We start from the raw sequence: 16,339 nt of genomic DNA on the forward strand, positions 1-16,339 counted from the left end.
TCTCTCTCTCTCTCTCTCTCTCTCTCTCTCTCTCTCTCTCTCTCTCTCTCTCTCTCTCTCTCTCTCTCTCTCTCTCTCTCCCCCCCCTCTCTGTCTGTCTGTCTGTCTCTGTGTCTCTCTCTCGTTCCATTCGCACTTGCGAGAGAAACCAGTTGCGATTTTTCACGCGGTGGGAACTAGAAGCCGCTCCCTACTATAAATAGCCTTCGAGTTTCGCACTGGGGCCGACGATGTCGGGCCTCCGACACGGTGACGGCGACGGCGACGGCGATAGCGGTGGCGGTGGCGGCGACGATGGTGGTAGCGGCGCGGCCAATGTCTGGGCCGGTATCGCTACCGAGTGCCGTGCCCCGCCGGGCATTTCTGTCGCGTGCGAATAATCGGCCGCCTATGTTCCAGCCCGAAGCCTCGCTCCTTTCTACCCGCGATAAATTGATATCCGTGGAAAAAAAGAGGGTGCACCGGGAGGGCTCGTCGGCGCGTTAATGCGTACTCGGGTACACGCGTTCGTGTCCGAGGTAGGAGCGCAACGGAGGGAGCGAGGAGGATAAGAGAGGGGAGCCCCCGGGCGGGCCGCGACCTGCATCGGAATTTTTATTCGGCATACGGAGGAGGAGAGCTCCCTCCCCTGCTCCCGAGACCGAGATCTTCCCCAAGCGCGAGATGCCCGAGGTACGGAGGCGACGACCAAATTTGGAGCGCGCGAGATTAGAGTGGCTTAATTAATCGAGTCGCGCGTCTCGCGCCGCCGATCCGTGAACGCGTCCTTCGTGAATTTCGCAACGCGCGAACCGGAGGCGCTGCAGCGGAATGGCATGCGGCACGGTATCCCGCCCGTATCTCCTTTCGCGGGAGAATTCACGCTCGTTGAAAGATATTTCAATAAACGCGCGTCACGCGACTCGAGACGCGAGATCCGCGAGGGGGGCTCGAATATATGTATAGCACAATCAGGATTGCTTTGTGCATCTACCAAGTCCTCGCGATAACGTAATCTTATCGAAGAAAAAAACCTAGTATCTCTATTGCTCAAACAAGTCGCTGTCTCTCATATATTTCGCCTAGGTTTACAATATATCGTTCGATCGTATCTCACTCGCGCGATCTGTGAATTATCGCGCGCGAAAAACCTGCCGATCGTAAAGCGGCGACGTCGACGACCGGCGCAGATCTCGTGGCGCGCAAGCTCGAAACGTGAAAACGCGAAATTTCTAGATGCTCGACAACTTTTCTATCCTGCGGCCAATCAACGCGCTTGAAAACTGTCGCACGACAAATGTAATATTGCCTGATGTCCAATTTACAATGTGCCCTTTACGTCTCGAAACATTCCATCTTGTATAAGCAAGTCAGAACGCATAAAAAAATTTTGGACAACGTACGATTGTGCACTGTACAGTGATGGACCGAATGGTTGCGACACTTTATTTAATGAGTTTAGGAACGCGCGTTTACATTCAGGTTTGCGTTTTCTCTCTGAGGAAAATTTTACCTCAGAAATAGATTGAAAACGCTCGAAATAGTTTCGGAATGGCCATCGAGTAAAATATTCCCCGGAGAAGAAGATTTTGTAACGCAACCCTGAATCTAAATGCATGTTCCTAAGTTCACTAAAAAAAGTGTCGCAACTATTCTGTCCACGACGCAAGGATGCCAGGTGTAACATTCTCGTGGACGCGCGCTCGTGACCAATCAGAAATTTGCCCCAAACCTTGAAGCTGCAAATCATTGCGGTTGAATGCAGGAAGAGCCAATGAGCACTGCCCCAAAAATTGGATACATACGCAACATTTATATCACACCTTATGTTTTTACATGATTTTGTCCATCGCTACCATTTGTTAACTTGCAAAAAAAAATTTTAATGCATTTATTGGCTACCGAATAGAACGTTTCTAAGTGCAAAGAGCACATTGTAGATGAGCTCGGGCTTAATACCAGCCCAAGTCACCGGCCTTATCTCTCACATCGTCCAAAATAGGCCCGTCCCGCCTAGCGGCGCGGCGCGTTCACGTGCGCGCGCGCGGCGTGAGTGATTAATCCTCCGTCTTCGCGGAGGACACGGTCGAAAACACGGAAGAATAGCCCGAGTACAGACAGCATTAATTCCGGTGATCGGCCCGCGCGGCTCATTAGCCGCGCGCGCGCGACGAAAACAGACGGGCGCGGGAACGGGCTTATAAGGAGTAAGTACGCCGCGACGGGCGTTACATAGCGTGCGACACGGCGGCACGCGCGACAGACCAGACCGGAGATCAGTTTTCGCGCGGACCTTCCGATTCTCTCGTGAGGGGGACATCGTACGATTTCGAGTGAGTGTGATTGACCTGAGAGAGAGAAAGAGAGCGCGCCGCCCGGTCTCGTTCTCCTCCTCCTTTTTTATTTCGCATCAGTTTGTTTTTTTCGCCCCGGTGGAGACTCGCTGCCGCCGGCAACGACGCGGAGGGGAATGCGTCGGGCCACGTCCGATTTTGACAAATCGAGATCCGCCTCCGTCCAGAGGGAGAAGCGAGACGGAACGAGAGAGGAAGAAATAAAAAGGAAGCAAGAGGCGTATCGTTCTGGAGTATCCGAGGCGCACCGAGTGCACCAAACCGAATCTAGCCGCCGCACCGCGCTGAAACGCGGACCGGGGGAGTCCCTCGGGCGAGCCCGGCGAGCCGAATCGCAATCGAGTCGTGTCGCGTCGAGTCGGGTCGAGTCGGGTCGAGCCGAGCCTAGCCGAGCCGAGCCGAGCTGAGCCGAGCCGAGCCGAGTCTCGCCGCGGCAAGCCACGCCGGACTGACCGGACCATGCCGCGCCGGCTTGAAGCATGTGGCCAGTTTCCGTCCGTCCTTGATACGTGTGGGGTAGCGCTCCGTCGACCAAGTGCGGACCTTCTGCGTGCTTGCCGCGCGAACACGCGCCTTGCCCGTTTTGCATTTCGCGAGAAAAGTTATCCCGCTCGCAAACGAGTCGCCGATTGTTCGGATCGGTATGGTGCCGTAGAATTAGTAATAAACGTGCGAATATCGTGAATTATGCATGTATGTGCGATATACGGGCGACACTTGGCGCGCTTGACTCGTGCGATATCGCGACTTAGCATTTGGTCGAAAGAGACGCGGGGCTCGAAATATTGCGCTCGACTGTTGCCGCGCCGTTAGACTAGTGTTACATTTGTCGTACGATTTCAAGCGTGTCGATTGGCTGCGGAATAGGAGATTTTTGGAGACTCGACAACTTTTTTTATTCTACAGCTAATCGACACGCTACAAAATTTGCCGTACGACAAATATAATATTACTCTGGGGAAAAAAAATCAGTTACAACCCATTTCGAGGCCCACAATTAGTAATCGAATTATTTAGATTGTTCGCAACTCAAACCTTTTGCGAATTTTATCACGCGTAACTAAAAATCACAATTAGCTGTTCTATCTATATCCAGGATATTAAAGTAATACTAATCAGTTCTCTCAATTAGTTCTGTCGATATTCAGTAACGCAAAGATAATTTTCACTTAAGTGGCAATAACCGAAATGTTAAGTTGCTTAACTACATCAAAAAACGGTCAAAATTTTTCCCAGAGTAAGCTTTAGGCTGGTGTTACTGCACGTTCGAAGAGCTTGGAATATTAAATCCGACGTATTCGAGCTTCAGGAAAGGGAGAATCTAATATCGAGAATTAGCAGACATACTTATCGATGATATTTGTTACTTGTGTGATAATAATTTATGACGAAATTATTATACTAATTATGATACTGATTTTTTTTCTATCTGTGCTGCGGAATCATACGTTTATAAACCTAGGAGAGAAATGCGATTCGTGCGTGTCGTAGAAAAGTACTTTTGCGGAGGAGTTTGTGGCGCGAGTAATTCGACAAGCGGATCTGAAAAAGGGAAGAAAAATTGAAGGTGTAATAAGCGCGATCGATCGCGGCCAATAATTGATCCGTTTGCCGTCTTCTTCTCTCGAGTCCTTATTCAAAGACAATTGTATCAATTGCATCAATGACGATCCGCGCGAATCGTTTAATTAGTTTGAACGGCTCCCGGGCGCGTTAAAAGCGCTACGCACCGTAGGCGTTCGGTCGGGCTCGGTGTTGAACCGCGCGACTTGTCAAACCTCCTCTCCCTTTCTCTCTCTATCTCTAACTCTTTTGCATATCGTTACGCAATTTGCGCGCGATGCGTGAACAATGTTATGAACAACATTATGTCCGCGCAACCGCTCTCGTGCACGAGCACGGCAAATTAGTAGTATTTCATGACGGATGACTTATTACAGAAAATTACGACGAGTCCGAAAGATCAATCGCGGGGCAATTGAAAACGTGACCTCGGGGAGCTATAACATTATTTATTTATTTATTCGCGATAAACCTTGCCTTTCGGCTCAAGGCGGTTTCCAATCTGCGATTTCACCGTTGTCTTTTACAGTATTTTCCAAACTTTTAACGTAAACGCCGACACAACTGATTATGCAAATCTTTGAAATTTATGAAATATCTTTATGTCTTTAAAAGGTATATCAAGATTTTTTAAATCTTTCAAACATGTAATTGTAAGTTTTTAAACTGTAAAATATTAAAGTCGAAATAAAATTACGAAATGCAAAAGAAAAGATAGAAACGGATAATATAAAACCTGTGAAACTTAATCACTGGTCCAAATCCAGTTTTAAATTCCAACTTCGAATTTGCGATTCTTAAACCTCAATCTTTAAATCTAATTAAATTAACTTTTACTTCTGTTACGCAAAAAAAATTACACATGCGCCTTAATTACGCTTATCGCGTCTTTATAAAACATAAAATGGTCTAACTAAGATAATACATAAATAGAAGGAAATCCCCTATTATGAGACAGTCGGAGTTTCTGCTAAATTAATCGGCATCATCTACTGGTTCCACCATGAATGAATTGAAAAGAGATTTGCGATTGAATTTAAACGTTGAAAGCCTTATACTGTCTAACATTAGAATCCTATCTCATAACAGAGGACCTTCCTCTAATTCAATATAAAGACTCAAGGAAAACGAAAAGTCGAGACGACATCAATTTGATGTCGTATTGACCAAATTTATGTCACATTTTGGTCAATACGGCATCGAATCGACGCCACCTTGACTTTTCATTTTTCCTTGGGGGAGATAGGGGGACAAGTATTACGTCCTAATTTCTTTTTCAGTTTGGCCCGGAAGCCGACCTGAGGGAGCGCCGGATGTGTTCGAAGACCCGATAAGCGGTTTTGCCCGTGTCCGCTGTCGCTGGATCAACCCTAGGAATACCTCCAGGAGCGCGTATGAGCGCGAATCGTGCTGCACGTGCCTGTTTCTCAGAGCCACCTCCGAATGCCGCAACGAAAAAAACCTCGTGACACGAGATAACGATGTCAACATCGATAAAGTGTTATTAAACTTGATCGTCCTTGGCGAACGAAGCCGTTATTCGTGTATACCGATTGAAATCCAATAGAGGGATATCTTTTTACTAAGGTTTTAAAATACAAGCTCTCTATTTCTCTCTTTCTCTCTCTCTCCTTTTCTTAAGCGCACGAGCGCTGAGAAATATCGCAAATACAGAAACGTAGGACAAACTCCGTGCGAAATGGCGTACGACGACGTTATCCTTCGCATGGGCGAGTTCGGCCGCTATCAGCGCAGGGTCTACCTTCTGCTCTGTCTTCCGGCGATATCGTGCGCCTTTCACAAGCTGGCCGGCGTGTTTCTCGGTGCCAAAATGAACTCGAGGTACGGTTGGAGTAGCGAATACGTGACGATAATTACACGGTGGACCGCGAGGAGGTAAAAAAAAAAACACTGAGAGAGACTCGTTTGCGTTCCCCTCCCCCCAGGTGTCTACTTCCACACGAGCACGCGGAGAACGTCACGTTCCACCTGAGCCAGGAAGCGCTGAACGCAAGCTACCCGTGGGACTACGAGTTCCAGGGGTGGTCCCAGTGCATGAGCCGTGACATCGTCGACCTCGCGAACGGCACGATCGTCGGGCAGGCGATTGGCAACGGCACTGAGGAGGCGGGCGTCAGCAAGTGCACGCAGTATGTGTACGACAGAAGCGTGTACAAGAGTACAACCACTTCCGAGGTACGGAATAACGATTGCTTAGCGGTATCGCCTTGGCGAGTCCCGAACGTTTCTTCACCGCGTTTCCTCGTCACTTGTCGCACGAACGAGAGTCGAGTAGGAAACGACCGGAGAAACGGGAAGCCAATCTCGGAAAGAATAAACGTTTCCCTTTTGCCCTTTGCAGTGGGACTTGGTCTGCGACAAGGCGTGGCTGAGAGCGACGGGGGACTCGTTGTTCATGGTAGGAGTCATGCTTGGCTCGATGATATTCGGCGGTTTGTCCGATAAGTATGGTCGTAGACCAATTTTCTTCCTGTCTTTAGTCATACAGCTGGTCGGCGGTGTACTAGTCGCTGTCGCGCCCGAGTTTATTTCCTACGTAATCTTCAGGCTAATTGTCGGCTCAACCACCAGTGGGGTGTTCTTAGTAGCGTATGTCATAGGTAACTGAATTTTCAATTATCACTCATAATATATTGCGGAAGCTTTTAAGGAAGCTCCAACTGAGTCGTTAGGCGGCGTATAAATGTAATCGTTCGTCTCTTTCAGCTCTGGAGATGGTCGGGCCGAAAAAGCGGTTGGTAGCCGGTGTCGGCTGCCAATTATTTTTCACTACTGGATACATACTCACCGCCGCCTTCGCGTATTTTATTACTGACTGGAGAATGCTGCAAGTAGCCATCACGGTGCCGAGCATCGCGTTTCTGCTTTACTGGTGGTACGGCATAGAGTAGACGTACTCCAAGTAGTGTACAAGCAGTCTCGAGGTCGGCATCGTAATTAACCAAGTCGCGATTCGTTCCCGGCAGGTTCATTCCCGAGTCGGCGCGATGGCTCCTGACGAAAGGCCGCCTTCAGGAAGCGAAGGATCTGCTGCAACGTGCCTCTCTGGAAAACGGCGTGGAGATGCCGAGCGAGGCTCTGGATACGCTTCTTAATAATAACAGCGAGGATAGCATGCCCGACGCGAGGAAGCCCTCGCTCTTCGACCTGTTCCGTTATCCGAATTTGAGACGGAAGAGCATTCTTTTATTTTTCAATTGGTACGACGACGATTTCGCGTCAGCTATTTCGTGCACTTCGCATTCTTACGCTCGATAGCCGTGCGCTAATTTTGATTTTCTCGTTCTCGCGCAGGCTCGTAAACAGCGGCACGTACTACGGGCTGTCCTGGCACGCGTCCAACCTTGGCGGTAACGACTACGTTAATTTTGTAATATCTGGAGTGGTAGAGGTGCCAGCGTACACTTTCCTAATTTTCACCCTGAACCGCTGGGGCAGGAAGATCATTCTTTGCGGTTGTATGATGCTGTCCGGACTGGCGCTGCTTGCCACGTTATTTGTCCCTACCGGTAGGTTTAAATTAACGATTTTACTCAATTATTCGTGGCATCGTAATTTTCTGCCTTGCGCGCGTGTCCGAGTAAAAACTACACGTGCAATTTGCGTAAGAACAATTGAACGTAAACGCGATATTTTAGTTAAACGGATTCATTTCTTTTCAGATATGCCGTGGTTAATCGTCTGTTTGGCAATGATAGGGAAACTTGCCATTACCTCCTCCTACGGTGCAATTTACGTGTTTACTGCCGAACAATTTCCGACCGTTATTCGAAACGTCGGACTAGGCGCGAGTTCCACTTTCGCTCGAATTGGCGGAGTTATCGCGCCATATGTCAATCATCTGGTATGTTATGTTCGTCATGTTCTCCTCTCGGTATTCGGGACACAGAGGCACCCAAAGCAAGCGTATCGATGTGTCATAGATTGCGTGAAATCGTCTAATTAGCATGTTATCTAATCGTTTCAGTCAGAAGTATGGATGCCGTTGCCACTCGTAATATTCGGATCGTGCGCCTTAGTCGCTGGACTGATGTCTCTTCTTCTGCCGGAGACATTGAACAAAAAACTTCCCGAATCGATTCAAGACGGCGAGCTTTTTGGAAAGTAAGTCCTCCCCGTTTTGACGTCAATTCTTTCAGCAGCTTGTCTCGAGTACGTAAATAATACATCCTTGGACAATGTTTTTTTTGCTTTTTAGGAAATTGTCGAAGAAGAAGAAGAAGCAACAGTTGATGCTCGAACAACTGAATGACGTAGAGATAATAAAACCGCTGAAGGCGCAGGAGAAGCAGAACGGCGTGCATGAAAAGCAAAACGGATGACATTAATTCACGAAGGAACATGTGTCGGTATTACACTCAAAATACATATTCGATTCCCGTCTGACCGTACTTTAGATGTCTGCCATGTGCAGTACACGCGCCTGCAGGGAACTTGGCGTAACGCGATGCTTTCGGTCTGAACTTGTAATATCTACAATCGATTAACACCTGCTCGTCCTTGGTCGAGCGTGTCCCAATCGAGTCGGTTCGAAACGCAAAACAATTATTTATACAGAACAATAATTATTTATACAGAACTAAAACGAAAAAAAAGAGCTAATCACCCGCCAAAAGAAACGTACGTATATTTCGCGTTTTAATATCTTGAACATAGCTGAGGATGGCATTGCATTTATTTAGGTATCATATGTTGCGATAGCCCGTAGACTGTAAGAATTCTGCCGACAAACATATCACTACTCAACAGCTAAACGTCCTCTGTAAAGAATGGCTACAGTATGAAACATTGTAACTTATAAATATAAAAAACTTTTGCTAGTACTCTTCCTCTCCGCTTATCTCCTTCGATCCGTCGACAGCTGACTAAATATCGCGCGTCGATAACGATTGTCTCCCCGTCAGAGAAGAGCATCTAATAAACGTCTTGAATTACGTGAATTTAAACTCGGAGTATTTAAAAGAGTCAACAGCACACTTTTTTTTTATATCGTACATGCGTCATTCCATTCATTGATCCGAGTGCACAAATATGATTTTTTTTCATTCATACATCTGAGTACACGAATATGATCTTTTTTTGCTCGACGTGAGATTGCGATAAGAATTTCAAAATTGTGAAAGAAAAATGAAACGATCTCTTTACGACATCTTTTATCTCGTGTGCTATGTATATTCATTGATACGTGAAAAAAAAGTTTCTCAATCGTTGTGTATCTTCCCCAAGTATTGGCAAGCTTAATCTATAGTTAGTCACTTCCAGATGTGGCATTTCTTCTCGGGATTCATTGCACTGCCGACCGGACAATTGTAAGCCTCGGCGAAGTCTTGTGAATTCGAAACGCTTCCTATTATTCTCAACCGTCCAGTACTGTGTACATCGAATTTCATTACGGTGCCATTTGCTTCCCCAGTTTCGCACCACAGCTGCAAGCGTGTATCGCACGTCATGTTACGGCACAAAATGTTTCCTTCAACCGTGCTCGTAATTAAATTATTACAGCTCTGTAATTCACAATCTGAGATAACACTTACGTTAGCAAAGGATAGGAAGAAAAGTTGATCGTTAGTGAGGTTTTCATGGCCTGGCAAAACAGTATCCGGATTCCCGCATTCTCTTTCTCTCCTTCGATACGCTTTAAACGCTACCTGTAATCCCATCGTGTCCGCGATATTCTCTCCTGCCGTCCGATTACCGTAGTTCTGCAATTTTTGACAACAAGCACATATGGTCAATCGTTTTTGAAAAACGAAGAAAAGGGTAATGCAAATGAAATTGCTAAATCAAATGCAGGATAGTTAACGCACCTTTATTTTGTAATTTGATGTCTTGTCGATGGGATAATTATTAAATTGTTCGACAAAACATTCTGCCCTTTTGCCATACGCTTCGGCCATTGCGGACAACCATTCCACGAAATTGCCATTTTTATCAAACAAGTGGCCTAAAAATTATTTTTTGTTCTTGTTATACTTTGTGCATGTTTCCAGGGTTTCTGATTGCGAGAAGACACATTTTGGAATAAAATGATAGATATTATTATATTGTCACGCCCGTGATTAGACGACGTCCGGTATTAAAAAAAGACTATTCATTTTCCGTCGGGCTTGCGTCGTCTTTGAACGTGTGACGAGCGGATTGTATTTCTCTTCAATAAATATCTCGTTGTTATCCAGTTATTCGGTCTCACTTATTTACGCGGGCGCGCGCGTGAAACTTGTGAAATCGCCGCGGCCGTCGCCGTTCCACGTGCGCGGGCGTGACAATATTATGGCAACAACTGTAACCCAATATAATAATGTACATTTGATGGCAGATATTATTTCATAATGTTACCCCTATTATCGAATCCGTGATTAACTTCGTGACCCATAATTGATCCAATAAGACCGTAATTAATGACTCTGAAATAGAAAGTGATTTAATAATTTTATTAAGGCTCCTGGTCTTTATCGATGTCCTTGTTTAACGATAGAAGCCAGGAATTACACACCGAGAATTCTTGCATTATATATTTTCAAATGAACAGATATTTAAATGAAGAAACACTTTGGACCGCTTTAGAACGCTTGTAAAATTGTCCGAAAAACTGTTCTTTCCCCTCGACAGTTAATAACCAGCTGTAAAATGAATGCGACACGAAGCCGATAGGATATTAATTATCGAAAGAACAGGAATGTTTCTGAACAATTATATGATAAAATATAACGCAAAAATTCTCAGCGTGTCATTTCTCGCTTCTGACGTCATTGCACAGGGACATTTGCAGCAGAAACCAGGAGACTAGAAAATAATGACATTTTTAGAAATGTAAGTTTGATCATCGCTACGCTTGTCACGTTGATAATGTCATCGAAATTCACTTACTGTGGTCGATCATAAGCGAACAACGGACTCTGGAAATCCGCCGCTGAGAGCTCTATAATTGAACAAGAGAATAACGACAATAACGACATGAATGGTTGTCAATTAGTATAGCTATTTTATTCCGCTGGAAAAGACATGATACAAACGTATGGAATTGGCGCTCGGATTGAAAAAAGCATTTACTATTATGGGGCTCATCGTCTTTCTGCAACATGGAATTTGTGATATGAGTTTATTTTGCAAATAAAACAATTAAGCTGCAATTGCATCAGAATAAATACGAATGCATTATCTTACGCGGCGTCATCCTCAGTTTTCTTCAATAACTTTCGTAAGCTTTTCCACTTGCTGTATCTGTTGTAGCTGAGCGTATTCTCGTAATACGAATGGCCGATAACGAGCTTTAACAGAACAGAATTAAATAAAACAGCCGCTCTGTGGCGGCAAAAAAGAAATTTTGAGAAACTTACTCCTTGAAAGTATCGTTTGACGATAGTATTATTTCTATACCAATCTGGATATCCGATGAATTTGTTCATATTCACTAATTTCGCTAAAATAAAATCCTTAGTGTCCTCATCCATCCAGTCTGATTCTTTAATTTGATACTCGACTTCCTTTTGTATATCGTCCATCATGTCCGATGCCTATAATTATACAAATAAGTGATCCAACTGAACGCAGATAGGAGAATGTTATAAACGGCGGACAAAATATAACTTAATAATCAACACAAAGTGCTTACGGTCGCTGTGATATAATCAGAGAAGTGATTTCTCACATACTCGTACGCTACAATGTCGCTCATCTCAGCTTCCTCTATGCACTTGAACGATCTGTGGCAACAATTCATGATCATTTTGATGTTGATATAATCTAAAAATAACTCAATTCTTATACTCGGGCTAAGACTATGTTAAGACTGAGAATGTGACGTAAAAATACGCTGTAATAAAAAAAGAATTATATTTCTAGTTGAAGAGCAAATGACTACCCCATACAGCACACAAATGTTGAATCAACATCTCAGAAACGTTCCATTACAACATTGCAATATTGTACCAATGTTACGAAATGTAGACTCAACGTTGAAGAGATATTGCAAAAACGTCTAATGTCCGCTGAATTGTAATGTCTTGTAAACGTTACAATTCAAAATACAGAAAATATTGTTAAATTATATGGAGTTAATATTGGCCGTGTTTAGTAGAATACTTTTTACAACTGTTGAAAGTGCTGAAGTTTAATTATTGCATTAAAATAATAATCCGATCTTAGCTCAGAAAATTTCTGACCGTTGCAAGAATATTATATATATGTTATATACACATACATTTCATAATTATACATTTTTAAGTGTCTATTTGAGTGTCAAAAAATTGTGATTTGTTCAAGATTGTTTTAACGTTGCAGCAAGATAACGAATCAATGTACAAACATTAACCTAGATTCAACGTAGAAAAGATATTTATACTTCAACATTCAGCATTGCAACGTTTCAGCAACATTATTGTAACTTTCTGTGCCATATGGGTACGTTGATAATTAAGAAACTATTTTCAAAGATATAAGAGCTTTCGTCGCACCTCGCTAAAACTCGAGGAACCTTTTTATCTTCCTGCTCCTTTTTTCCTTGCCACTCATTGTATAATTTTTTCATATCATCTGTCGTACTTTTTATTATTCTACTTAAGAAGTTCCAATGTACATAGTTCACTGAAACATAAGCGTGTCTATCGAAGATATTTCTTTGTTACCGCTGTACTTGTTGCAAAATTTACCGATCGTTCGACTCGACGTCTTATCTAGCAAAGCGATAAGATCCTTGAAGTAACCTGGTGAACCAATTTCCAGATCTAAATCGCCATCTACAGGTACGTGTGCCTCGTCAAATAATTCCCCAATTTTGTACAACCAGTTAATCTGCGTTGCGTTAATCATTAATTCAGTTACTATTAACGAATTAAATGGTTAATTAATAATTGATTAAATTAATAAATTAGAGAACGACTTACTGCGCTATTGGGAGTATCAGGTTTCTTTTTATCATACCATTGTTGGAAATCATTAAGCGTCATCTCCTCGTCATCACTGAAATCCGTAGTAATCTGAAACATTGTTATTCGAGTATATTCTTCTTCTCGCTGCCTCTTTCAAGGTAACGCAACACTCACGTCAACTAATTTTATGTGAAATTTAATCATGTCTTGAATATCTTTATCCATACGTTTTTCCGAAACTTCTAAGCCTCCTGTTTTAGCTATGGCGCGAGCTACTTTCGAGATGTACTCAGCATATCGCTTCAGTTGGTCATCTTCATCTATCGTTTCTTCTGTGCTGATCTGCGGTGTTGTAGATTCTAAAGTTCTCTTTAATCTCTCCATGCGTTTTCGCTTCACGCTTTTCGTCTTCAGCATTCGCAATTTTTCACGAGCAACTGTACCCCATTTCTTCATTCTCTCTTTCTGCGTCTTATGGCTCTCGTATTTCTTTATATGCGTACTACTCTTTCTACTATGTCCCCATTTTTTCTTCTTCACCAACTTGCCAGTCTTTTTCATACCGCCTTTCTTCTTCTTATGGTTGTTTTCTTCATTTGTATGGTTACCGTCATATTCATCATCATCTTCAGCGTCATCGTCGTTGCTATTATTATCACTTTCGTCTTCACTTCCAGGTTCTTGACTATCTTTTTGCTCGCTTTGCTTCTCTTCGTCGCTGAGGTCCTCATCGCTTTCGTCTTCTTCCTCTTCCATGTCACTCGCACTCCAAAGTACGGATGAACCCGGAGGTAGATGAGGAATGTCAATCTAGCAACGACAACTTAAATTAAAGAGAGTTACTAGTGGAAGGTTGAAACGAATATAAATTTTGTACGTTTATGTGTAACGCAAAGAAATAGCGCACAAAATGGACCCTTTAAAATGCACAACGTGAATACTGTGAAAATATAGAGACGCCAATTACATCTTGCCTGTACACTTTTGGATTCAGATTTGAGCGTAATGTCAATGCAAGCAAATAGTTTTACTTAAAACTTGTGTCGTGATAAATACATGCACTACTTTCCGAGTCTCGTTCAAACCATATTTGAATACGCGCACGTCGTGAAAAGCATTCCTGCCTATCAAGCGCACATATTGATCATCCACTTTTTGCCAGCTATATTCTTGCTCATTCCACTCGTCCAGTTCCATTATCAACGGCCAGCCGCCTATCCGAGATAAAGTAAAAACAACCGGTTCGAGTCCTTGCCTCTCGATTCCATCTAGAAGCATTTCGTGAATCGACAAATCATATCGTGAAACGCGATTGTGTGTAAAAATAATAAATATTATAACCTTTGCACAGCATTTTCCAATTACCCGAGAATCATATGTACTTACCTGTATCCATGCATACCTTGTACCACTTTTTCGCGAGCTTCACCGCCAAAAGATCACTGGCTTGAGGACCCTCGTCAAAAATTTCTGCGAAATATCACTGGTTATCCGGGGATTACTTGATAATTATTTGATTATATTTTGAATTTTCTTTCACTCCAACCACAATTACGTGGCACACTTGTCTGACTTACCCTAACGTTATACACAAGTTTCAGATTAAAGTTTGAGTTGGATTGGCGTTTACCTTTTATTTGCTTCTTGACATTTATTTGCGATCTTTCAAACATACTCCAGGAATCCATGCCCTTCGGTGGGGGATTATGCTCCGACCATCTTCCACAGGCATACTCGTAAAAGTCGTCACACGGATCCACAGTTTTGTCCATGCTCTCCGATATTATCTGAGCTGGCGGAATAAAAACAGATGAGTAAAATCGTAACACTGGCTGTTAATTGAATTATAATTGCAACTACTGTCATTTAATAAATACCTATTTTTTTGCACTCCTGAGATTGGCACACGGTCGGCTTATTTTCTTCCTTCTTTTCATCTTGTTTACGATTTAAGCCAAACAACCATTCCAGACGTGAAGGATGAATCTTTTTCGACGGTGCAGCATTTTTCATTAGAAAAACGCCGATGAAGGCGCTGCACAGTACAGTTCAATATGAAATGAGTATAATTTACTACACAAGAAATGATAAATAACGAAAAGATCATTCTTAATTATCGATGAAAATGGATCGTTTAGGCTTTACCATTTCTGAATTATAGTCGATTAAGGCAAGTTTGTTTGTCAAAAAGCAAAGTTAGGGGTCGTCCAACCGCTTATGACTACATTTTAAAATAATTCTCATGAGTTACTTACAGTAGGATGAACCGTCTCATTCTCGCAAACAATCTGCGGCTGATATAAGCTTTAGTTGCGCTATGCGGTTAATGTATACTTGTGCTCTTCGCCACAATGTAAAATTATTTTTCGCACAGCTCTTTTATACATCACTATTTGCGGAAGGATCCCACAATGTTACCATATCGCATTGATAGAGCCGAAGGTCAGAGATTTGTCTTCCGTTCTCCCGATTTATTTTAATCAAATCGCATCTGCGATAATGAATGTCATTCTAATTCAGATTTAAGGAACACGATGTTACGCGTGTGTGAAGCTGGCATCTCATTTCGTGGAAAATCACTAATTTTTTAGAGTTCTGACTTCCTTTCTAATCGTTCTAGAGTTCCTGATACATTAAACACATAGTTCCGGTTTTTAAGACCATTGAAAAGTGCAAGTGAAAAAAATTGAAAAGTGCAAACTGATTTGCTAACTCACGCTGCAAATCACTTTGTCCCCGGATGATTTCCCAATTATTTCTGCTAGGATTTTTATCGCATGAGAGTTCTGCAATAGTTCTAGAAAGAGTTCTGGCGAAAAAACATTGTTTTTGTAATTTAAAAAATTTTTGGTGATTTTGCTGTCCGAAATAACAGAGTTCTGACTTTCTACAAATAGTTCTCGCATAGTTCCGAACATATATAAGCGTTTTCTATCAGAGTTCTATGCAGTAGAACCGATAAATAATTTTTAAAAAATTAATACTGGCCGAAAAATGTCTAAGGCAGATAGGGAAGATTTGCTGTCCGAAATGACGGAGTTCTGGCTTTATTCAAATAGTTCGCGCGTAGTTCCGAATTTATTTCAGTATTTTTTACACACTTCTATACAGTGGAATCGATAAATAATTTCTTTAAAAATTAATACTGCCCGACAACTGTCTTTAAGGCAGATAGAGATTATTTGCTGTCCGAAATGACGGAGTTCTGGCTTTGCATAAATTGTTCTCGCGTAGTTCCGAACATATTTCGGTATTTTTTACATAGTTCTATGCAATGCAGTACCGGCCTTAGGGCGGGGCGCGGTTGGGCGGTCGCCCAGGGCGTCAAATCTGTAGGGGCGCCGCTGCCTGGTTTCACCTAGTTTGAGAGAGATTCCCTAAAATATAAAAACAAAATGGGGTTCGTCGTTCGATATTATTACCCTGTCTTTTCTTTCACAAGAATTTCGAGCCCTTGAATTTGAATGGGCGCCACGATAATCTTGCTCAGGGCGCCAATGTTGTTAAAACCGGCACTGATGCAGTGGAATCTATAAACAATTATTTATCGGTTCT

General features: G+C 43.1%; 2 protein-coding genes across 8 annotated transcripts in view; one reads left to right on the forward strand and one right to left on the reverse strand.

Moving 5' to 3' along the window:
• Positions 1 to 8,740, forward strand: part of LOC105558305 (organic cation transporter protein) — a 23,088-nt gene extending 14,348 nt beyond the window's left edge. For 2 of the 6 annotated variants that reach the window (XM_012005901.1, XM_012005903.1), the window contains exons 2-10: positions 5,177 to 5,738; positions 5,843 to 6,092; positions 6,259 to 6,517; positions 6,624 to 6,792; positions 6,884 to 7,117; positions 7,212 to 7,426; positions 7,580 to 7,761; positions 7,885 to 8,021; positions 8,116 to 8,740. In XM_012005901.1, coding sequence (XP_011861291.1) covers positions 5,596 to 5,738; positions 5,843 to 6,092; positions 6,259 to 6,517; positions 6,624 to 6,792; positions 6,884 to 7,117; positions 7,212 to 7,426; positions 7,580 to 7,761; positions 7,885 to 8,021; positions 8,116 to 8,239 — 1,713 coding nt within the window. In that variant the 5' untranslated portion in view covers positions 5,177 to 5,595 and the 3' untranslated portion in view covers positions 8,240 to 8,740. Of the gene's footprint in view, positions 1 to 2,207; positions 2,313 to 2,786; positions 2,975 to 4,617; positions 5,739 to 5,842; positions 6,093 to 6,258; positions 6,518 to 6,623; positions 6,793 to 6,883; positions 7,118 to 7,211; positions 7,427 to 7,579; positions 7,762 to 7,884; positions 8,026 to 8,115 lie in introns of those variants that run through there. The other 4 variants (XM_012005904.1, XM_012005905.1, XM_012005900.1 and 1 more) reach the window with 4 other exon arrangements.
• A 200-nt stretch (positions 8,741 to 8,940) lies between these two features.
• Positions 8,941 to 16,328, reverse strand: LOC105558304 (neprilysin-like). Of its 2 annotated transcripts, XM_012005899.1 has the most exons (18): positions 15,040 to 16,327; positions 14,662 to 14,819; positions 14,415 to 14,576; positions 14,171 to 14,254; positions 13,841 to 14,052; positions 12,959 to 13,594; positions 12,800 to 12,892; positions 12,566 to 12,707; positions 12,371 to 12,500; positions 11,530 to 11,620; positions 11,255 to 11,431; positions 11,082 to 11,185; positions 10,931 to 10,989; positions 10,785 to 10,836; positions 10,254 to 10,321; positions 9,725 to 9,861; positions 9,452 to 9,619; positions 8,941 to 9,343 (listed from the first exon to the last, which is right to left on the reverse strand). In XM_012005899.1, exons 1-18 carry the CDS (start codon positions 15,057 to 15,059, stop codon positions 9,170 to 9,172), a joined length of 2,667 nt encoding a protein of 888 aa, XP_011861289.1. In that variant the 5' UTR covers positions 15,060 to 16,327; the 3' UTR covers positions 8,941 to 9,169. The 2 variants fall into 2 exon arrangements, with proteins under 2 accessions (XP_011861289.1, XP_011861288.1); XM_012005898.1 differs by having other exon boundaries at positions 8,941 to 9,619; positions 15,040 to 16,328.
• Between the last annotated feature and the right edge of the window lie 11 nt (positions 16,329 to 16,339).

This window comes from Vollenhovia emeryi, unplaced genomic scaffold (genome assembly GCF_000949405.1).
Source record: "Vollenhovia emeryi isolate VEMERY1.0 unplaced genomic scaffold, V.emery_V1.0 DF939356.1, whole genome shotgun sequence".
Taxonomy (NCBI): domain Eukaryota; kingdom Metazoa; phylum Arthropoda; class Insecta; order Hymenoptera; family Formicidae; genus Vollenhovia; species Vollenhovia emeryi.

Bases quoted from the DNA above. Each gene is read 5' to 3' on its own strand.
- LOC105558304 (XM_012005898.1), bottom strand. From the start codon at position 15,059: ATGAGACGGTTCATCCTACT. The intron at 14,820-15,039 runs GTAAGTAACTCA...TGTACTGTGCAG, and splicing joins ATGAGACGGTTCATCCTACT to CGCCTTCATCGGCGTTTTTC. The intron at 11,432-11,529 runs GTAAGCACTTTG...GTATAATTATAG, and splicing joins CTGATTATATCACAGCGACC to GCATCGGACATGATGGACGA.